The sequence below is a fragment of the Mobula hypostoma genome, chromosome 1, assembly GCF_963921235.1.
Source record: "Mobula hypostoma chromosome 1, sMobHyp1.1, whole genome shotgun sequence".
NCBI lineage: Eukaryota > Metazoa > Chordata > Chondrichthyes > Myliobatiformes > Myliobatidae > Mobula > Mobula hypostoma.
Genome location: NC_086097.1, coordinates 25,401,746 through 25,425,267, shown reverse-complemented (window position 1 = coordinate 25,425,267; position 23,522 = coordinate 25,401,746). Strand labels below are relative to the sequence as shown.

The 23,522-nt window shown below is 45.1% G+C and overlaps 1 protein-coding gene across 6 annotated transcripts in view; it reads left to right on the top strand.

The window, feature by feature from the left end:
* Positions 1–23,522, top strand: part of LOC134344680 (centrosomal protein of 128 kDa) — a 664,526-nt gene that overhangs the window by 332,342 nt on the left and 308,662 nt on the right. For all 6 annotated transcript variants that reach the window (XM_063044801.1, XM_063044787.1, XM_063044794.1 and 3 more), the window contains one exon: positions 23,209–23,385. In XM_063044801.1, coding sequence (XP_062900871.1) covers positions 23,209–23,385 — 177 coding nt within the window. The remainder of the gene's footprint in view (positions 1–23,208; positions 23,386–23,522) is intronic.

Here is a 23,522-nt window from a genome sequence, read left to right as displayed (position 1 = left end):
CTCTTTTGAATTACTCTCACTGCAGTCTGCTGCATGTAATTTCCCTTAAAGCAATGCATCTTTAAATTGACAATGATTACAGACTTCATGATCTTCTGAAGGACTTGGTGAACCAAGCAGGTATGACATCGTTAAGAGGATGATGGCTCATCGGCTTTCCCAGAAGTGAGGCAGGGGGTGGGGCGGGGGGACTACAAGCCGGGCACCCTTTATCCAGCATCTTAGTAGCAAATGTGCAGTCGCTGGAGAACAAAGTTAAGGATCTGAGGGCAAGATTGCTGTTTCAGAGAGCAATGAGGGATTGGTGTATTTTATGACTGAGTAAGACGTGGCTTTCTCTGGGCATGCCTGATGCATGATCAAACCAGAACGCTTCTCGATTTACTGTATAGATGGAACTGCTGATTCAGAAAAGGCAAAAAGTGAGTGTTTAATGATAAACTGTTCGGTGGTGCTCCAATATGGCGGTTTTGTTGAAGTCATGTTCTCCCGACCTTGAACACCTAACAATCATATGCCAAGGGAGTTCTCCTCCATAATCCTGACTACAGTTTATATACTATCTGGGCCGACTATAATCAAGTGCTTGAGATACCTCTTGATGCCATCTCCAAACAAGAAACAGTCCATCCCAATTCATTTCAAATCATAGTCGGGGACTTCAGGCTTGATTGAAGAAAACCTTGTCCATTACAGCACATCAGCATATAACCTGTACACCAGAGGTCCCAACACACTAGACCACTGTTATGCTAAGATAAGGAATGCCTACTGGTCTATGCACAGACTGATTTTGGTAAATCAGATCACTTGGATGACCTTTTTCTACCTGCATTAGGCAGACGCTAAAGAGCAAAGGTCCAGAGATTAGGGCAGCAAAGAGGTGGTCCAATGTAGGAGCAGAGGAGCAACGACAGGGCCGTGTGCAAGGACCCATTGCTTTGAACTTTGTAACCTTTGATACCCTTACTAAGGAAGAAGCTATCAACGTCCACTTTAGATATACCCAATAACTTGGCCTCCATAGCTGCCTGTGTCAATAAATTGCATAGATTCACCACCCTCTGGCTAAGGAAATTCCTCTTCATCTCTGTATTATTGAAAACTACTGCAACATTGGAAACATTCTTTCCACCTCCACCCTGTCTAGGCTTTTCTATCAGATCCTTCTCATTCTTCTAAGCTCCAGTGAGTACAGGCCCAGAGCTATCAAATGCTCCTTGTGCATTAATTAACCTTTCATTCCCAGGATATTTCTCGTGAACCTCCTGCGGACCTCTCCAATGTCAGCACATCCTTTCTTAGATATGGGGCCCAGGTGAGGATGTAACTTTAAAAGATTTGCAAGTTGGGGTACAAAAACATTGATAGGACAAATGGATGCAAGTCACTCACTCATCCCAGAGCAGTATCACAATTGAGTCAATCCTGATAGGGAGCTCATATCCATGACCGGAAGAAGCTGCAGAAGATCGTGAACACGGCGCAGCACATCACACAAACCAATCTTCCGTCCTTGGACTCACTTTACACCGCACGCTGTCGGAGCAGTGCTGCCAGGATAATCAAGGACACGACCCACCCAGCCAACACACTTTTCGTCCCTCTTCCCTCCGGGAGAAGGTTCAGGAGCTTGAAGACTCATACGGCCAGATTTGGGAACAGCTTCTTTCCAACTGTGATAAGACTGCTGAACGGATCCTGACCTGGATCTGGGCCGTACCCTCCAAATACCCGGACCTGCATCTCTTTTTTTTTGCACTACCTTACTTCCCATTTTTCTATTTTCTATTTATGATTTATAATTTAAATTTTTAATATTTACTATCTATTTGTAATCCAGAGAGCGGGAAGCGCAGAAGCAAATATTGCTATGATGATTGTACGTTCTAGTATCAATTGTTTGGCGACAATAAAGTATAAAGTATATCATTCAGATTTCCAGCACCAGCCTTCTGAATGAGTCAGTTTGTTCCGAGCTTTGTCATGGGAAAAATTTACCAGGGGACAAAGGGGAAGGGAAGAATATGATCAATGCCCTCTTGAAAATATGTGACAACTTTACTACTGACTCTAGGAAATCTCTCTCAAAGTGGAGGGCATTGAAAGCTTCAAGGTACAGTGAAGAACTTGTCTTGCATGCAGTCCATACAGATCAATTAATTACAACAGTGTACTGAAGTAGATTTAAAAGAATCAGAGGATTATAATGGAAGTTAGGAGTGGATCTGTGGAGAGCAGCTTGCATCCAACCACCATACCTCAGCGTCATTTTTTCTCCCTTGTAGAGGAGCTCACATTGTGAACAATGACTGCTGCACTCTACAGTGGAAAAGCTGGTGTTGCTGTTCTTAGAGATGGAAAGATAAGAGGAGATTTTGAATTATTTTGAAATTATAAATGAAGTTTGTTAAATCAAATAGGCTAAAATGAATTATAGAGTTATAGAGCTCTACAGGACAGAAATAGGCTTTCAACCCATCTCATCTATGTCAAAGTATTATTCTGCCTAGTCCCATTGACCTGCTCCTGGACCATCTCCCTCCATAACCCTCCCATCCATGTACATATTCAAATTTCTCTTAAGTGCTGAAATTGAACCCGCCTCCACCACTTCTGCTGGCAGCTCATTCCAGGCTTTCTCCACCTTCTGAGTGAATAAATTCCCCCTCATGTTCCTTTTAAATATTTCACCTTTCACCTTTCACCCTCTGGAAAAAAACTCATGAAGACTTAAAATAATGGGCAAGAAAAGCTAGTGAGGAAGTGAAAAGTTACTTCACGCTCTGAAGCAATGCTGGTTTCAGATTCCAATAGAGGGCACTGGTTTAAGATGGGAAGGGAAACATTTAGAAGGGATTATAGGGGTACCTTTTTCACACAAGATGGTGTGTTTATATGGAACGGGCTACCAGAGGAAATGGTAGAGACATATATAATTACAATGTTTGGGTAGATTTATAGATAGGAAAGCTTTAGGGTTGGAGGACTGTGTGTGTGTGTGTGTGTGTGTGTGTGTGTGTGTGTGTGTGTGTGTGTGTGTGTGTGTGTAAGAGAGAAAGAGAGAGAGAGATATGAGGGAGGGAGGGAGGAAAGGGGCTTGTTTTGCTGTTGTTCTGTTGTTGTTGTGTTCTGTATTGAGCATTGTGGCCATGCCATGTTTGCGCCGGAATGTGTGGTGAAACTTGCCGGCTCCCCCCAGTGCATCCTTAGATTGTGTTAGTTGTTAATGCAAATGACATTTTTTGCTGAATGTTCCAATACACGTGTGATAAATAAAATGTTTCTGCATGTGAATCTGGAGAGAGATGAATCAAAGTCAAGTGAATAAATGGAACTAGTTCAGGACGATACCTAGGTCGGCAAGTTGGGTTGTAGAGCCTGCTTCAGTGCTGTATAACTCTATGACTCTATGAGTTTGCATTCATCATACCCCTTGGATATTGCTTAGCTTTAAAAACTCACTGAGATTTACCATCTTGCTGCCTGGATTGGAGAGTATGTCTTATGAGGATAGATTGAGCAAGCTAGTGCTTTTCTCCTTTATGTGAGGGAGGATTAGGGGTGACTTGATAGAAGTGTACAAGATGATAAGAGGGACAGATTGAATGGATAGCCAGAGACTTTTTTTTCCAAGACAAAATCAGCTGATATGAGGGGAAATGACTTTAAGGTGTTTGAAGGAAATTATGGGAAGGATATCCGAGGGGCAGTACATTTTTTTACACACAGTGGAGGTCGAGGCTGATACATTAGGGACATTTAAGAGACTCTTAGATGAATGAAAGAAAAATGGAGGACTATTGGAAAGGAAAGGGTTAGATTAATTTTAGAGTAGGTTAAAAGATTGGCCAATGAGCCTGTACCATTTTATGTTCTAAGTATGAATTAACACTCTCCTTGACGTTAGTCTTAAGTAGTTTCCCCAACACCAAAGTTAGACTGGCCTGTAATTTCTAGATTAATTCCTCCACCCCACCCCACCTTCCTTTTTTGAACAAATGTTATTCCTTCCATGATCAATTTCTTCTCTTCAACAGTTACCTGCATGGATCCTTTCTGAACTAGCTGATGTCAGTTTTGAGATATGGTGATCTATGCTGCACCTTCCTTCTATCAGTTTTATCCCATCTAATATCTCTACTCTCTCCTCTTCCACTCTGCCAACTTCATCCTTATTTCTGATGGAGACAGACGCAAAATACTCCCTTGAAAGGAATTGGTTAGGAGGGTACAACGTGGCAATTTAAAATCTGTGTGAGTGCAATGGTCTGGGGTGCTTGCAGAGCATTGAATAAAATTGAAGTTAATTGGCTGCAACTTGTGCTTGAAGAGGCTGTGCGTAGAATGGGAAATATGGTTAGGATTTCATCAGGTATTCCAAGATAGCGTACATTTTTATAAGGCAGTAATGTTTCTATAATGTTTGAAGTAAAATTTGAAGGAAGCAAGCAATGCCATGAGAGGACAGGGTAAGCCTGTGTGTGATAAAGGGAGCTCGAGCAGTCGGAGAGAGAGAAATCAATGCCTAAGTGTGAACAGCCATTACTAGCGGCTTAAGCCGAGCTATTTCACATTGATGGATGAAGGATCAGGTTCTGAAGCCTGAGGGTTGTGGGCAATGAGAATATAATTGTCATATAATGACTGATCAACACCAGAGGAATGCACATGAATTCTAAGCAGTCAAAGATTGAAAAGTTAACAACAGAATTTTAAAAAATCGATTGGAAGCAGAGCTCCCTCCCACCCCCCCCCAACTTCTGATCACCTCCCAGTCTATCTCATGCCACCTTTCCTCACAGAAAGGCTGTGTTTCCCTCCATCTCTTACTGTAGCACAGAAGAAGGCCATTCAGCCCACTGGACAGAATAATCTCATCGGTCCCATTCCCACTCTGATTTCCCTATAGCCCCAGCATCCTATTCTCTCTTACATCCCCATTAACTATCTTTTGATTTTTTTTCTTGTATACTTCATGATAGTATGGATAGGTTGTAGTAGTCAACTGACCTATCAGCACATTTTTGGGGTGTGGGAGGGGGCTGGAGTGCCTGGGAGAAGCCCCTGTGCTCACGAGGAGAATGTGCGAGCTGCACACAGATGGTAGCCACCCACTGCAACTGTAAATTGTTCAAGGTGTGGGACAGAGGCACCAACTGTTACCCTCCCATGTTATATTGTCCCCCACCCCATGCTCTCTGGAACTCCACTGCTGCCCTTCCAATAACATTAGATTCCGATTCTGATTCATTTATCACATGTACATTGAAACGTACGGTGAATGCGTTGTTTGCCTCAGCGACCAAAGGATGTGCTGGGGGTAGCCGCAAGTGACACTACAGATCCTGGCGCTGTTATAGCATGTCCACATTAATCAGCAGAACAACAGAAGCAGCAAAAGAACAGAACAAAATAAGCACAGCAAAACGAGCTCATTATGCAGCCTCTTGCCCACCCAAGTACTCACAGGCGCATACAGGCTTCCAACCCCAAGTGTATGGGGCAGCATGGTAGCGTAGTGGTTAGTATAACATTATTATATTGCCAGCGACCTGTGTTCAATTCTGCCACTGTCTGTAAGGAGTTTGTACGTTCTCCCTGGGTTTCCTCTGGGTGCTCCAGTTTCCTCCCACATTCCAAAGTCATATGAGTTAGTAGGCTAATTGGTCACATGGGTGTATTTGGGTGGTGCAGGATCATTGGGTGGTGCAGGATCATTGGGCTGGAAGGGCTGTTACTGGCTGGATCTCTAAATAAATAAAAAAGAAGAACTCTTTGCCTCCTCTGTATGTATTTGTCCATCATTTATTGATTTACGGTATATTAAACAATACTTCAGTATTAAAATTTTCACCCAAGTTTTTAAAAAATTAATTGATGGCTTCAAAATAAATAAACCGCACCTGTGCTCCTTCCTCCAAAAACTGTACTCCCTTCATCCCCCCCACCACCTCCAAATGTCCTCTTCCATTACTTGCTCCCTCATCAACCCCACCACAACTATGCTCTTTATTCACCCACCGCATTTTGGTCCCACTTTTCCCCACCCTCTGCTGTTCTCCCTCCAGTGTGCTGCTGTCTTCTCCCTCTCTCTTTCTGTCCCATCTTCTTCTTGCTGTGCTCTCTTTCCTCCACTAACCACCATGCTTCTTTACCCTCTTACTGTGCCGACTTCTCTCCTTATCTCCGCCTATGCTCACTCGCCCCCTTCTCTCTGAGTTTTTCTGCCCGCCTGCACTCTCTTCTCCCTGCTTCTGTCTTCATCCAGTCGCGAACTCCAGTCCTGCTTTATTACACCCCACCTGCCCACTCCCCTCCTCAACCTTTTCTTTCCTTCTCCCTTACCCATTGATCTTCCCCATCACATCCGCATTCCCCCCCCGCCCATTGGTGCCCACTGTGCTCCTCATCTCCCTCTTACTCGTCCTGTCGCACTTTATTCTACCTTGAACTACCTCGATGCTCTGTGATCAGTATGAAGAAAAGATTAATGACTAGCTTCAGTCGTGTCAATGACCAATTCAGTCCTAGGATGTGCTAGGGCAGTCTGCAATAATTGCCATACTTTTGGCACCGACGTAGCCTGCTCACAACTCACTAACCCTAATCCTTACGTCTTTGAACTGTGGGAGGAAACTGTAGCTCCAGAGGAAAGCCATGCATTCATGGGAAGAATATATAAACCTATAGCCAGCGGAGGGAATCAGGTTGCTGGCACTGTAGAGTGTTGCACTAACTTCTACTCTACCATGCTGCCCTACACCACTTGCCACTTGCCTCCTTACTGTGGTCCTAGTCACCTTCCTGCTCATCCTGATGCACTCTATTCTGTGTAGTTATTGTTTTACCTTGTATTACCGCAATGCACTGTGTGATTATCTGATCTGTATGAACAGTATGCAAGGCAAGCTTTTCACTGTACCCTGATATACATGACACTAATAAACCAACTCCATTTCCAATCTGATCCATCCTCTCTCCTTCTCCACAGCTCTCTTCCCTCCCAACACCTAAGATTTTCATACCCCGCCCGTGGTCTCTCTCCCCACCACCTGTTCTCTCTCTTTTACCCATGCTCTCTCACCTGTCAGTCTGTCTCACACTCTTTCCCCTTCCCCTCCCCTCATTATATAGGTGAGGTACACATACATGGTTCCCTGAACGTAGTGGCACATGTATCCTGAGCACTCAGAATCAGAATTAGGTGTATTATCACTGGCTTGTATGACATGAAATGTGCTGTTTTGCAGCAGCAGTACAGTGCAGACATAAAATTATTATAAGTGTAACTCTCACTTCGGCTAGTGGCTTAATATAGTGGGTGATAGCCCCCGGCTTGGCCAAACTTTAAAAAATCTCGTTTGGGTGTATGCTGCGCGGTGTCCCCTGTTACAAATCAGTTACCCAAAATAACAAACAGTACACAATATGCGATTAAACGATTAAGCTTTATAATTCTTACTTTAACTATGTGGTTAGTAAAGACAACGAAAAACAAGAAAAAGGACCCATTCTTATGAAACAGCCTACTGCGCAATGTTGGAGCTCACAGATAAGCCGATTGTCCACCATCGACCTCCTCCGATCGTCACTGCCCTTTGGACCCTCGCTCGGTCCACTCCGTCCGGCAGTCTACCGACTCTCTCCATTCGCGTCTTCTCTCCTCATCTCTCCTCGGCAAAAGCCTGCGAAAATCTCTCTTCCAGACTCACAAGAAAGAACAACAGCATTCCAAATCCTGTTATCTCTAGTCATAACCCAAACATTGCTGCTACAGAGAAATCATTACATCATCATTGAAACCTTACTGCATGTTACACTCTCCCCCCACCAAATTTAGATAATTTGCCAACCCTTCCTGCAAAACACAAAGTCCAATCGAGGTGTAAAAGGCAGTGACATAGCTCCCCAACACAGTAGGGGCACACTCTTTTCCCCTGGTGCTACGTAGGCCAACTTATCTGGTGGTCTCCTAACTCTCTGAGACCTCCACACCCCCTCATCTAACTCTTCAGGTTCCGACACTACTGGGGATACTTCCGGTCTACCTAGCAAGGCCTCTCCCGATCTATCACTCGAGCCTACCTGCAACTCGGAGTCCTCTGTCCCATGATCAAACCCCGCTTCCTCCCCTGCAGAGTCTCGCTGCAACCCAGGCTGCCCACAGATAGTTCACCCCCCGAACTTCACCTGTCTCAATGGGAGAAGGGCCAGGAGTCTCTTCTTCAATCAATGGGGAGTTAGTGAAAGGCAGCATATACCACACATCTAGGTCCTCACCCTCTGAATCAGTATCCCTCTTGGCTGGGGGCCAGCCTAACTTCGCCTGTTGGGGGTCCGGTAGTTCCCCCGCATTTCCAAAGAGTCCTCTTACTAGGTGTAGGCTCCAAGTTGGGCTCTGGGTCCACCTGCACCTCTTGACCCAGCTGCAGCAGGTGGTTCCAATGGAGAATCTTGACAGGCCCATTCACATCCTCTGGTTTCACCCGGAAAACTGGTAGGTTTGGCATCTGACTCTCCACCACATAGGGCGTAGCTGCCCAGCAGTCAGCCAACTTATGCTTTCCAGGTAGCTCCAAATTCCTTATGAGGACTCGGTCTCCCGGCAGGAGTTGGGAGAACCTCACCTTTTGATCATACCTCCTCTTATTTCCTTGATTCTGCTTGGCAGCCGCGACCCCTGCTAACTAATAAGCCCTTTTCAACTCTCTTCTCAAGTCAGACACATACTTAAGATAAGTCTTCAGTGGTAAGTCACCCTCGTCAGTCTCAAAACAAAGGTTAATGGGCAACCTTGCCTTGCGCCCAAACATCAGATAATATGGGGAGTTCCCAGTAGCTTCATTTCGTGTACAATTATAACTGTGAACCAGATGCCCAATATGTTGACTCCACTTGCACTTCTTGCTAATCTCCAGGTTCTCGAGCATGTCTAGCAGGGTCTGGTTAAACCTCTCTGGCTGAGGTTCACTCTGCAGGTGGTAGGGCATGGTCCTCGACTTCCTGACTCCAAGCATGCCCAGTAACTCACAGATGAGTCTGCTCTCGAAATCCCGTCCCTGATCACTATGTATTCGCCTGGGAAGGCCATAATAAATGAAATACTTCTCCCATAACACTTTTGCTACCATAGAAGCCCTCTGATCCTTGGTAGGAAACATCTGAGCATATCTGGTAGAGTTATAGAGCTATGGTAGACTACCACAGAGGTAGTCACTCAGCTTATCCACCACTGCCAATTTCAATGCTAGAAATTCCAGCTTGTGCATGGGATGGTTTTCCTCAGAGGGCGACAGACTCCGGCTGACAAACACAATGGGCCTCAACCCAGAGCCCTGATCCTGATACAGGACGCCCCCTAAACCTTCTAGGTTGGCATCCGTGTGCAGTACATATGGTAATCAGGGGTCCGCAAAAGCCAGCACCGGTGGCTGGGTCAGCAGCTCCTTCAGCGAATGAAAGGCCTCCTCGCATGTTGCATCTCATCTCAGTCAAAGGGCTCCAACGGGCTAAGATACGCTCCACCCTCCTGTCCTTTTTCCTCCACCCTTTCTTCCCCAAGGGAGGGTAACCGCACAGAAGCTAATTCAAAGGGTGACTCACTTTCGCGTAGCCTTTCATAAACCTCTGATAGTAACCACAGAACTGGAGGAATGAGCGCAGAGCACTCACAGTCTGGGGTCTTGGCCAACTGCCTCGATCTTAGCTGGGTGTGGCTACCCTATCCTGTGAGACTATGTGCCCAACATAGCTAACAGATGTTTGGCAGAACTGGCACTCGTCCAGGGAAAGTTTTAACCTTTCATCTATCAGGCGGACCAGCACCTTCAGCAGCCTCGCTTCATGTTCTTCCAAGATGGATCCAGATACTATGAGGTCATCCAGATATACCAATACCTCAAGCAAGTTCATATCCCCCACCTTCTTCTCCATGACCCATTGGAAGGTTGCAGGAGCTCCCGAGATGCCCTGCGGCATTCTTTCGAACTGGAAAAATCCCAAGGGGCATATAAATACCGTTTTCTCTTTGTCGGCTTCACGCATGGGGATCTGGTAATATCCACTCCTCAAGTCCAGCACATCGAACCACTTCGCACCACTCAGGCAGGTCTCTGTACAGTATACTGGTCAGGGATGGTGTGCCTGTACAGAGTCCTATAGTCCACACACATCCGTACCTTCCCATTCTTCTTTCCGGCCACTACTACTGGGGACGCATAGGGGCCTTGGGACTCAGTGATGACCCCAGCTTCCTTCAACTTACACAAATGCTGCTGAACATCCTCCACCTCTGCAGGGGCCAGTTGCCGCGACCTTTCTCTGAACGGGGTATCCTCAGTCACCCAGATAGTGTGACGCGTGCTCTTGGAACAACCCACATCAAACTCGTCAGTGGAAAAGACACCTTCCAGCTTCAACATCTTCTCTACCAACCTCTTCTTCCAACTCGCAGGAACTGAGGAATCCCCTGAAGTTGAATGATTCAGCGGTCAACTTTCCCCCTTTTCCAATAGTTTCTCCCCGACATGTCTCACAGGGGCACTAGACATTATGGTCACCGGGAACAAATGCTCCAGGGGTATCTCCTGCTTGAAGGTGACCTCCCTCTTCGTAGTGTTCCTGACAATCACTGCCATCCTGCTTGCCTGTACAGCTGAAGGCTTCTGCAATTCGGGCTTCACCAGTATCCTAGCAGGAAATCCTGACTCCCCCTCGTGGTCTTCCGTAGTGTCTACTAAGAGGGCTTCGCCCTCAGGGCACTCTGGAAAATTTGGGGGTCCCCATCACTCTCGCTACTTCCCTGGGCCATACTACCATTGGCTTTGACTGAGTGAACCACACAGTCTAAATTCGGTATCCGGCCTGATGCAGCCGCCCACTTCAGAAGAAGCTCGAAACAGCGGGTGCATGGACAATGTGCCCAGAAAGCTCTCGCCAGCCTTCTTCTAGCAGGCCCCCATGAGCCTCTTCACAAGAGGGGTGCTGGTCCCCATCAGAATTGAAATGCTGCCCTTCTCAACAGGGTCCGGACAAACCAGCACCAACGTATCAAGGACCTCAGACATTCCCACATCGGCCTCCGAGAACTCCAACTTCACTGACAACTATGGATAGTCACTAGCACTAAGCCCCCAGATCTCCAGTGCCCTGAATGGTGTCAATGGTAAATGCTTCAGATACCGGTTGTAAAACGAACAGGTCAACAAAGTGACTTGCAACCTGGTGTCGAGTATGACTTTAGCATAAAAACCCTCTATTCGTAGCGACACATTGGAGCATGGACCCAATAAGCCTTCAAGAATTGGGCCTTTTGCTTTTGCGGGCTCCTTGGTACATTGCTGGGAACGTGTTCCCCCATAGACACCAGGCCGTTCCCTCACTGGGTCTCCTCTAGGTTTCCCCAGTGACTCTCCCTGCTTAGGTACCCAGGGGCTCACTCTCCTTCTGGTGTGACAGCTGCTGCCAGCAGCTCTCTGCACTGTTCGTCCCCTTGGGGGATCTGCCACCCCCTCCATCAGCTCCGTCATATGGGGGGGGGGTCACACCCGCTGATCACAGCCGACATATCTCTGTTCTCAACTCTGCTACAATCTCCTCTACCGCTCCCCGGGGTAGGCTATCTGTGGTCACTTCACCACGGGGGACTACTACCGAGGACTGTACCCTACTGACAGAGTCCTCCCATGCCCCTGCCACGTTCTCCTCAAACTTTCTACCAATCTCTGTTGCTTTACATTATCAGAGCACTCTCACTCATCTAACAACTGAGAGGTCCACTCTGCCCAAGTCTCAGACTCCTCCTCCCCTTTAGGAGGTGGGCGTTATTCCAGAGAATAAGTGGAGCCTGCCATAGCTGGGACTTTGAATCTGATTTTTCCATTTATTCACCAGAGAAGTAAGGGCGGATACTAACTCAGAATTCTCACCCTTCACTGGGGGACGTGGACTAATTAGACATTCCAAATCTGACCACTCTTTCCCCTCACTCCTCAGAAACGAGAGAACCCTGCCTTTGAAATCTCTGCCCCTGGCTACCACCACCTCAACACTGGTCTGCATTAAAACGAGAGCTGCGCCAATCATTTTATCAAACCTCTGCCCACAATCGCAACTTTAACAGTTCTTAACAGGTGAATTAACAATTCATCTGGAGTACAAATATCTGCCCCACTGGTTCATTGCTCAGGGTAATCATACAGCATCCAACGGAATCAATCCCGGACAAGCCCCCACAATTGTAACTCTCGCTTCGGCTAGTGGCTTAATATAGGGGGTGATAGCCCGCGGCCCGGCCAAACTTAAAAAAAATCTCAATTAGGTGGATGCTGCGTGATGTGTCCCCTGTTACGAATCAGTACCCCGAAATAACAAACAGCACACAATATGTGATTAAATGATTAAGCTTTATAATTCTTACTTTGACTATATGGTTAGTAAAGACAATGAAAAACAAGAAAAAGAGCCCATTTTTATGAAACAGTCTATTGCACAATGTTGCAGCTCACTACTAAGCTGGTCCTCCACCATCAACCTCCTCCTATCATCGCTGCCCTTCGGACCCTCACTCCAAGTCCACTCCGTCTGGTGGTCTACCAAATCCCTCCATTCGTGTCTTTTCTCCTCATCTCTCCCTGGCAAAAGCCTGCGAAAATCCCTCTTCCAGACTCACAAGAAAGAACCACAGCATTCCAAACCCTGTTATCTCTAGTCATAACCCAAACATTGCTGCTACAGAGAAACCATTACATTATCAGTGAAACCTTACAGCATGTTACATAAGTTACAAAAGTAAGTAATGCAAAAAAAGGAATAACAAGTTAATGTTTATAGATTGTTGTCCATCCTCCCTGATGATGGTAACGAGAAGAAGGAACGCCCCATGTCCCAGACCCTTATTTGTGGACGTTGCCTTCTTGAGGCACTGCCTTTTGATGATACCTTCAAAGGCAGTGATGGTTGTGCCCATGATGGACCTGGCTGAGTTTACAACCCTTTGCAGAGTTTTGAAAACCTGTGCATTAGAACAACCAGTCAGAATGCTCTCCATCGTACACTTGTAGAAATGTGCTTAGCTTAGCTTAATGTTATTTATTTATTAGTTACATGTACATCAAAATACACAGCGAAATGCATCGTTTATATTAAATCTAATCAGTGAGGATTGTGCTGAGCAGCCTACAAATGTCGCCATGCTTTCAGCGCCAACATAGCATGCCCACAACTTGCCTTAAACCATACATCTTTGGAGTTTGGGAGGAAACTAGAGCACAGGAAAGAAACCCACACATTCACAGGGAAAACCTTCAAATGTGTTATAGACACTAGTGAGGCTCAAACCCCAATCGTATAGCTGGCACACTGTCGAGCATTGCACTTATCGCTATGCTGCCATGCCGCCCAATATGCAACCATGAAGCCCAATTTTGTAAGAGTTTTTGCTGATATACCGAATCTCCTCAAATTCCCAATGAAGTTGAGCTGCTTGCATTCTTTCTTCATCAATGTGAATAAGGTTTATGGTTTGTTTGCCATCATCAGCTGTGGTATTGGGTACAATAGTTGGAATGCCATTGTTATAGTTGTACAGATTTGTGCCTAAATGGCACTTGTAGTGTTATAAGACCATATGACATAGAGGCGAAATTAGGTAACTCAGCCCATCAGTTTTGCTCTGCCATTCCATCATGGCTAATTTATTATCCCTCTCAAACCCATTCTCCTGCCTTCTCCTAACCTTTAATGCCCTTACTAATTTAGAACCTAACAACCTGCCCTTTAACTATACTCAATTACTTGGCTTCCGCATCTCTGTGGCAATGAATTCCATAAATTCACTACCCTCTGGCCAAAGAAGTTCCTCCTGATCTCTGTCCTAATCAGACATCCCTCTCTTTTGAGGCTGGGTTCTCTGGTCCTAATCTCCCCCACAATAGGAAACATAATCCCCATATTCACTCTATCCGGACATTTTAAAATTCAATGTTTCAATGAGATCTCCCCCTCATTCTTCTGAACTTTAGCGAGTACAGGCCCAGAGCTATCAAACTCTTCTTACATGCTAACCTTTTTATTCCTGGAATCATTCTCTTGTACCTCCTCTGGACCCTCTCCAATGCTAACAGATCTTTTCTTGGATATGGAATCCAAAACAGCTCACAATACTTCAAGTGTGGTCTGACCTATGCCTTATAAAACCTCAGCATTACATCCTTGCTTTTATGTTCTAGTCTTCTTGAAATGAATGCTATTTGCATTTGCTTTTCTTACCACCGACTCAACCTGCAAGGTAATCTTTAGAGAATCCTGCACAAGACCTCCCAAGTCCCTTTGCACCTCTTGATTTTTGAATTTTCTGCTCAGTTAGAAAATAGTCTAAGCCTTTATTCCTTCTACCATAGTGCTTGACCATATACTTCCCTACACAGTATTCCATCTGCTACTTCTTTGTCTATTCTCCCACTTTGTCTAAGCCCTTCTGCAAACTCTTTGCTTCCTTAATAATACCTGTCTCTCCGCCTTTTTTTGTACCATCCGCAAACTTGGCCACAAAGCCATTAATTTCGTCATCCAATCATTGACATATAACATTAAAAGAAGTGGTCCCAACACCGATCCCTGCGAAACACCATTAGTCACCAGCAGCTAACCAGAAAAGGTCCTCTTTATTCCCCCTCTTTGCATCCTGCCAGTCAGCCAATCTTCTTTCCATTCTAGTATCTTTCCTATAATATCATAGGCTCTTATCTTGTTAAGCAGCCTCATGTGTGGTGGCTTGTCATGTCCTTTTGATACAATGTGTATCCTTGGATGTTAAGCTCCCAACTATGATCTTTCAGCCACGACTCTGATGCCCACAACGTCATAACTGCCAGTTTCTAACTGTGCTACTTTATTCCATATACTGTGTGCATTTACCTTCTGTCCTGTATTCATCATCCTTTTTGATTTTGCCCCCATGTTACACTTCAACTCATCCCAGTGATTGCAATTTTGCCCCATCATCTGCCTGTCCTTCTTCACAGTCTCACAACACACTTGTGTCGATTTGTATACCAGTTGCTCCATCCTCAACCCAATCATTCCGGTTCCAATCCCCCTGCCAAATTAGTTTAAAAGTTGAAAGTTTAAAGTAAATTTATAATAAAAGTACATACATGTCACCATATACAACCCTGCGACAGCGCTGCATGTAAATGTGCTCTGTGGTGGGGAGAGCTTTATCCATGATGGACTGGGCCGTATCCACTACTTTTTGTAGGCTTTTTTGTTCAAGGACATCAGTGTCTCCATACCAGACTATGATGCAACCAGTCAGTATACACTGCACCACATGTCCATAGAAGTTTGATTCTCCCCAACAGCTCTAGCAAACCTAGTAGTAATTATGCAGCATGCACATTCTCAAGGAAAGACTTAGAGGGATGTGGACCAAATACAGGCAAATGGAATTAGTGTAGATAGGCCATTTAGTCAGCATGGGCAAATTTGGCCAGAGGGGAACTTGTTTCTGTGCTGTATATCTCTGAAACTATGATTCCACATTAGACTATTAATCTGGCTTTGTATCCATCAGTAGTCCAGTCATTCAGAATGTTGCTTAATAGGTGCTGACTGAATTTGTGAAGTGGGCCATTGCTTCCTTGCACCATTATCCACTCGGACCATTTTTCTTTCCCTTTAGTTTTATATCCACTAGATAAATATTGAATGTTTCACCTGAGAAAGTGCTTTTTTATAACTCGACTCTTCTCCTGTGTGCAGTGAACATTGTCCTGTTTGAATGGACACTTTGAGGAATATGATAGTGCAGACTCATAGTATCACAGAGTCACTGGACACAGAAACTGCCTCTTCCTTTACTATGTTCTATGTTTGATGAACACTCTTTCTCCACTCTGAACAGTCGTGGCTCAGAAGTTCCCAAGAATCAGCATAGATGTTATATTTTTTATTAAGAGTGTTGCATTGCTTTCCTCTGTCCACCTTAGCTCAGAGTAGAGAGTAAATTTGAGGAACGCAAGCGATTAAAAGAGAAACAGAATGGGTCTCAGCCCGAAATGTCAGTTCATTCCTCTATAGGTACTGCCTGACTTGCTGTGCTCCTCCAGCATCAGAATCAGCTTCAGATCAGAATCAAGTTTAATATCACTGGCAGATATCATAGAGTCATAGAGAAGTACAGCACAGAAACAGGCCCTTTGGGGCATCTACTCCATGCTAAAACCTTTTAAATTACCTACTCCCATCAACCTGAATTGGGACATACAGTAGCCCTGCATACCCCTACCATCCATGTACCTATCCAGTTAGCTCTTAAATGTTGAAATCGAGCTTGCATGCACCACTTGTGCTGGCAGCTTATTTCACACTCTCATGACCCTCTGGGTGAAGAAGTTTCCCCTCATTTTCCCTGTTAAACTTTTCACCTTTCACCCTTTAACCCATGACCTTTGGTTGTAGTCCCACCCAACCTCAGTGGAAAAAGCCTGCTTGTGTACCTCTATTAAATCTCCTCTCAGTCTTCTATATTCTAAAGAATATAGTCCTAACCTATTTAATCTTTAATTATAAGATTGCTACAGACCCAGCATCGTCCTTGCAAGTTTTCTCTGTACTCTTTCAACCTTGTTTACAACTTTCCTGTAGGTGGCCAACACTGCACACAATACTGCAAATTAGGCCTCACCTATTTCTTATACATCTTCAACATAATACCCCATCTCCTGTACTCAATACATTGATCTATCAAGGCCAATGTGCCAAAGGCTTTCTTTACGACCGTATCTACCTGTGACACCACTTTCAATTATGGACCTTTATTCCCCGATCCCTTTATTCTACCACACTCCTCAGTCCCCTCCTGTTCACTGTGTAAGACCTGCCCTGGTTAGTTCCACCGAAGTGAAATCTGTCATGAAATCTTGTGTTTGTTCCTATAAATTTCAGGAGTCTTGGGTTATACATGTGAAGCTGCCAGCTGAATGTACTTGGAACCTGATTGTTGTGAACCTTGAGGCCAGGGAGAGGTATTCACTGATCCTATTGGTGGATTTGGAGATTTTGTAGGGACTGTGCGTAGAAGTATCTGCTGTAGAATCAGAATCAGGTTGAATATCACTGCCAGATACCGTGAAATATGTTGTTTTGCCGGAGCAGTACATAATAAAAAACTGTAAGTTACTATTAAAAAAATACTGTGAGGTATATGCATTCATGGTCAACACAGAAATTTGATGGTGGTGGAGAAGAAGCTGTTCCTAAAACGTTGAGTGTGTGTCTTCAGGCTGCTGTTACCTCTTCTTTATGGTAGCAATGAGAACAAGGCATGTCCTGGATGGTGAGGGTTCTTTGTGATGGATGTCGCCTTTTGAAGATGTTGTTGCTGCTGGGGAGGCTCGTGCTCATGATGGAAGCTTGCAACCTCTGCAGTTTTTTCCGATCCTGTGCACTGGTCCCTCCATACCAGGCAGTGATGTAACCAGTTATAATGCTCTCCCTAGTGCATCTGTAGAAATTTGCGAGCGTCTTTGGTATCAAGTCTCCTCAAACTCCTAATGAAGTATAGCAGCTGTCGTATCTTCTTTGTAATTGCATCAATATTTTGGGCCCAGGACAGATCTTCAGAGATGTTGACACCCAGGATCTTGAAACTGTTCACCCTTTCCATTCTGATCCCTTGATAAGGACTGTGTATGTTCCCTTGATTTCCCCTTCCTGAAGTTCCTTGGTCTTCCTGATGTTGACTGCAAGGTCTTTGCTGCGACACCACTCAATCAGCTCAACTGTCTCACTTCTGTGTGCCTCCTTGCTACCATCTGAAATTCTGCCTGCAATAGCTGCGGCAAGTTTATAGATGCTATTTGAGCTGTGCCTAGCCACACAGTGTGGGTGAGGAGAGAGTAGAGCAGTGGGATAAGCACACATCCTTCAGGTGTGTCAGCCAGGAGGAGATGTTATTTCTGATCTGCATTGGCTGGTCTCCCAATGAGGAAGTCTTAAAGATCCAGTTGCAGAGGGAGGTACAGTGCCCAGGTTTTGGTGATTATTGGTTAGTACTGAGGGTACGATGGTGTTGAACGCTGAGCTGTAATCAATAAACAGCAGCCTGATGTAGATATTGCTGCTGTGCAGGTGAACCAAGGCTGAGTGGAGAGCCAGTGAGATTGCATCCACTGTAGACCTATTGTGGTGATAGGCAAATTGCAGTGGTTCCATGTACTTGCTTAGGCAGGAGTTGATTCTTGCCGTAACCAACCTTCAAGGCACTTCTTCACTGTAGATGTAAGTACTGCAGGACAATGGTCATTATGGCAGCTCACCCTGCTCTTCTTGGGCATTGGTATGATTACTGCCCTTTTGAAGCAGGTGCAAACCTCCGACTTCAGTAGGGAGGGATTGAAGTCCTTGACCATTCCTGCCAGTTGATTGGGACAAGTTTTCTGTACCTTGCCAGATACACCATCAGGGCCTGACGATATAAAGGTTAAACATCATGAAAGATGTTCTGACTTTCTGACTTCGCCCGCTGAGACAGAGATCACAGGGTCACCAGATGCTTCAGGGATTTGCACAGCTGTAGTTTTATTTTGCCTTTCAAAATGTACATAAAAGGTGTTTTGCTCATCAGGGAGTGAAGCATTACAGCCATTCATGATGTTAGGCTTCGCCTTGTAGGAAGTAATGGCCTGCAAACATGCCAGAGCTGATGTGTATCCGATTCCGTCCCTAACTTCCAATTGGAATTGTTTTCTTACCTGTAAACGAACCTTCCATAGTTCATACTTGGACCTTGTATAGTTCTGGATCATCAGTCTTGATTGACACCGATCTAGTCCTCAGCAGGCTACGAATCTCCTGGTTCATATACAGCTCTTGGTTTGGGTACGTCCTGTTTGTTCTCGTAGGCACACACTCATCTACACAGGTGTTGATGAAGGCAGTGACAACTGGAGCATATTTGTTCAGAGTTGAAGGCGAACCCTTGAATATTGTCCAGTCCACCAATTCAAAGCAGTCCTGTAAGCGTTCCTCCACCTTCCTTGACCATAACTTCCTGGTCCTTGCCACTGGTGCTGTGCTGTTTAGTTTCTGCTTATCCACTGAGAGTAGAAATTTAGTCAAGTGATCAGGCTTTCCAAAGTGCAGGTGTGGGATGGCACATTAAGCATCCTCGATGGTGGTATTACAGCAGTCAAGTGTGTTGGCTCCTCTGGATCTACTTGTGATGTGTTGGTAGTAGTTGTTCAAAGACTTCTTCAAGATTGAAATTCCCTGCAATGACAAGGAAGGCCTCAGGATGTGCTGTTTTGTGACTGCTGATCACAGTGCTCAACTCCTCTGAAGCCTGCCTGATGTTGGCCTGAGGTGGATTGTACACCGTTAGCAGGATGATGGCAGAAACCTCGCTTGGCAAATAAAGTGGATGACACTTGATCACTAGATGTTCCAGGTCATGTCAACAAGACTGAGACAGAACTGTCTCGTCTGTGCACCATGATAAGTTAATCATGAAGCATACTTCACCTCATTGGACTGCAGCGCTGCATCTGAAACAATGGGGGGTGAGCCACGTTTCCGTGAAACGAAGTACACAGTACTCCCTAGTATCCCTCTGGTACTGAAATCTTGCTCCGAGTTCTTCAGCTTCATTTTCTAGAGACTGTGCAAACTTTCAGCGGCAGGATAGTTGGGGGTGGGGGTAGTGTCTAAAGCCTCTGCATTTCAATGGTACCTACAGCCCAGCATGCTGATCTGACTTCCTCTTTCTTAAAGGGGAACGGGGAACTGCACTCGTGACCTGAGTATGCTGACTGTGGTCCTTTGATTTTGAGGATTGATAAACTTTTTAAATATCTTAAAATGATACTTGGTTGGGGCAACTGTAACAAAAATCAATTTCCCTCGGGATCAATAAAGTATGACTATGACTATGACTATGATGATGTTGCTTACTGAAGTACCCAAGGATGTAACTGTGGATTTCAGCTGTAGTAGCCCTAAACAGGAATATTTGATGATTCCCATCGGAGCTGCTTGCAAAGAGGCGCCACTTAACTGTGCCGCCTTGAGGCATCTGTAGGTAATTCCACATCATAAAATAATGTAGAAAGCCAGTAGTTAGTGTAACATGATAGACCATTAGTTTATTCTGAGTTGTCTACCCTCAAAGAAGGATTCAGAAAATGGAAATTAGTCTACATAACGCAGGACTATTGGAGTCATAGTGGTTATTTATTTTTTATTTAGAGAATACAACAGGATAACAGACCCTCAAGCGTGTTGGTGTTATCTCAAAAGGACAATTTCCTTAGAGTTGGTGGGATATGTGCTGAGTCCAATTCCACAGACTAAGAAATAATCGAGGACAACATGCCAGTGCAGTACTGACGTGTGCTATCGATCCCGTTGTTTCTTTGAGTGCACACTAATGATACTGTGGCACCACATTAAAGTGAGCAAGAGAACCCTGCTGTCTTGGAAAGACTTATCCTTCAATTATCATTTTAAAAGAACAACCCTCTCATGATCTATGATGACCATTTATAGTTATAGAAATTTCTCTAGCCAGAGGGTGACAAAACTGTGGAAGTCATTGCCACAGACTGCTGTAGAGTGCAAGTCATTGGGTATATTTAAAGCAGAAGTTGCTAGGATCTTGATTAACAAGGGCTTCAAAGTTTACGGGGAGGAGGCAGGAGAATAAGGTTGATAGGTTTGGTAATAAATCAGACATTTTGAATGGTGGAACAGACTCGTTGAGCCGAGTGGCCTAATTCAGATCCCATGTCTTATGGTCATAGAGTCATACAACATGAAACAATGGCCAACTGGTCTATGCCAACTAAGATGTCCAATCCAAGTCAGTCCCATTGCCAGTGTTTGGCCCTTAATCTAATTCATGTATCTGTCCAACTAAGGTGGTGGGATGGAGGTATGTCTCCACCAAAGGGGATATAAAGCATTACACCTCTACTAGACTGCAGGTCACCAAGGGGTAGCACCTGCTTAGCGTGAAGCCATGGGAGCAGATGGTGGATGGTTATATGAGCAGCTGATGCATGTCACAAATCCTAGTTATGCGACCACTGACCCCAGGCAGACAATCTCTGAAGAGTATTGATAATGATTGGGGTCACCTGTCTTGTAAAAATACTGCCCAGACGGCAGCAATGGCAAACCACTTTTATGAAGAAAAATTTGCCAAAATGGCCCCCATCATCTTATTTTTACTATGATTGTCCAGTCCCTGTACACCTCTATCCCTCACCAGGAAGGCCTTAAAGATCTACATTTTTTTCTGAACACAGGACCTAACTAGTTCCCCTCCACCACCACTCTCCTCCGCCTAGCAGAACTTGTCCTCACTCTAAATAATTTTTCCTTTGGCCCCTCCCACTTCCTTCAAACAAAAGGAAGTCCTAGCTATGCCTTCCTGTTTGTCAGCTACGTGGAACAGTCTATGTTCCAAGTTGACACTGGTGACCATCCCGTATTTTTCCTATGGTACATCGACTACTGCATTGGTGCTGCTTCCTGCACCTGTGCTGAACTCATCGACTTCATCCACTTTGCCTCCAACTTCCACCCTGCCCTCAAATTCATCTGGTCCTTTTCCGACACCTCCCTTCCCTTTTTTTGATCTCACTGTCTCTGTCTCTGGAGACAGTTTATCCACTGATGTCTATTACAATCCCACCAACTCTTACAACTACCTGGACTATACCTCGTACCACCCTGCTATTTGTGAAAGTGCCATTCCCTTCTCTCAATTCCTCTGTCTCTGACACATCTGCTCTCAGGATGAGGCCTTTCATTCTAAAACAAAGGAGATGTCTTCCTTTTTCAAAGAAAGAGGTTTTCCTTCCTCCACCATCAATGCTGCCCTCAAATGTATCTCTTGTACTTCATGCATGTCTGCTCTTACTCCATCCTCCTGCCACCCTACCAGAGATAGGGTTCCTCTTGTCCTCACCTACCATCCCACCAGCCTCCGCATGCAGCACATCATTCTCTGAAACTTCTGCCACTTCCAATGGGATCCCACAACCAAGCACATCTTTCTCTCCCTCCCACTTTGTGCTTTCCGCAGGGATCGTTCCCTACATGACTCCCTTCTCCACTTTGTCCCTCCCTACTGATCTCCCTCCTTGCACTCTTCATCGCAAGCGGAACAGGTGCTACTCCTGCCTCTACATCTTCCTCCCTCACTACCATTCAGGGCCCTAAACAGTTCTTCCAGGTGAGGCGACACTTCACCTTTGAGTCTGTTGGGTTCATTTACTGTGTTCTGTGAACCCGGTGTGGCCTCCTGTATATCGGTGAGACCTGATGTAGATTGGGAGACCACTTTGATGACCATCTACGCTCTGTCTGCCAAAACAAGCGGGTCTACTGGTCGCCTCCCATTTTAATTCCGCTTCCCATTCCCATTCTGCTATGTCTATCCATGGCCTCCTCCAGTGTTGTGATGAGGCCACATTTAGGTTGGAGGAACAACACCTTATTCTGTTTGCGTAGCCTCCAAACTGATGGCATGAACATCAATTTCTCAAACTTCTGGTAATGCCCCTCACCCCTCCTTCTTCACGATTTCCCATCCCCTTTTCCCTCCCTCACCTTATCTTCTTGCCAGCCCATTGCCTCCCTCTGGTGCTCTTTCTCCCTTTTTCTTTCTTCCATGGCCTTCTGTATCTTTCACCAATCATCTTCCCAGCTCTTTGCTTCATCCCTCCCCCTCCAGGTTTCACCTATCACCTCGTGTTTCTCTCTCCCCTTCCACCACCTTTTAAATCTATTGCTCAGCTTTTTTTCTCCAGTCCTGTCAAAGGATTTCAGCCTGAAACATTGACTGTACTTTTTTCCATCGATGCTACCTGGCTTGCTGAGTTCCTCCAGCATTTTGTGTGTGTTGCCAAGAACAATGATGGTCATGGAAAGACCATGATCACCCTCGTCATACAACTTGGCACGTAATGAAGGCACAAACCTGGTTCGCCAATCCAAGGCTGTGTACATTCCCTGCATTACGGAGTAGACAAAGCTTCATATATGCCTCTTTAGACATATGATATACTAGGGATATTGAAGCCACACAAGGCACAATTCAAATCTACACAGGAATCTTCTGTGTCTTTCTGTACTGAGTTATTGAACGATGTATTAAGCAACAAAACTTAATGGTGATCTTTTACATTTCTTCTACAGGGTAAGCTGGCAGTTAACGATGAAGAGTGTGCAAGACAACTAGAGCAAATGACATTTCAGCTAAAAGATCAGATCACAAAGGTGCAGACAGAGCAAGAGATGATCCTTTGTGCTATTGGAAAAGAAATTGAGATTGCGTGCGATTTCCTCTCCAGGGGTGCTAGTGACAACTTCAAAGTAATGTAAACTTTTTCGCTTTTCACAACTAACTTTGTTTTTTTTACATATGTTGCCTTCTATCACTATATTGATCTCTTTTACTGGTGTTTCACTTAAATGATACAGTTTCCAGGTTTTGTTAAACATAATTCTGC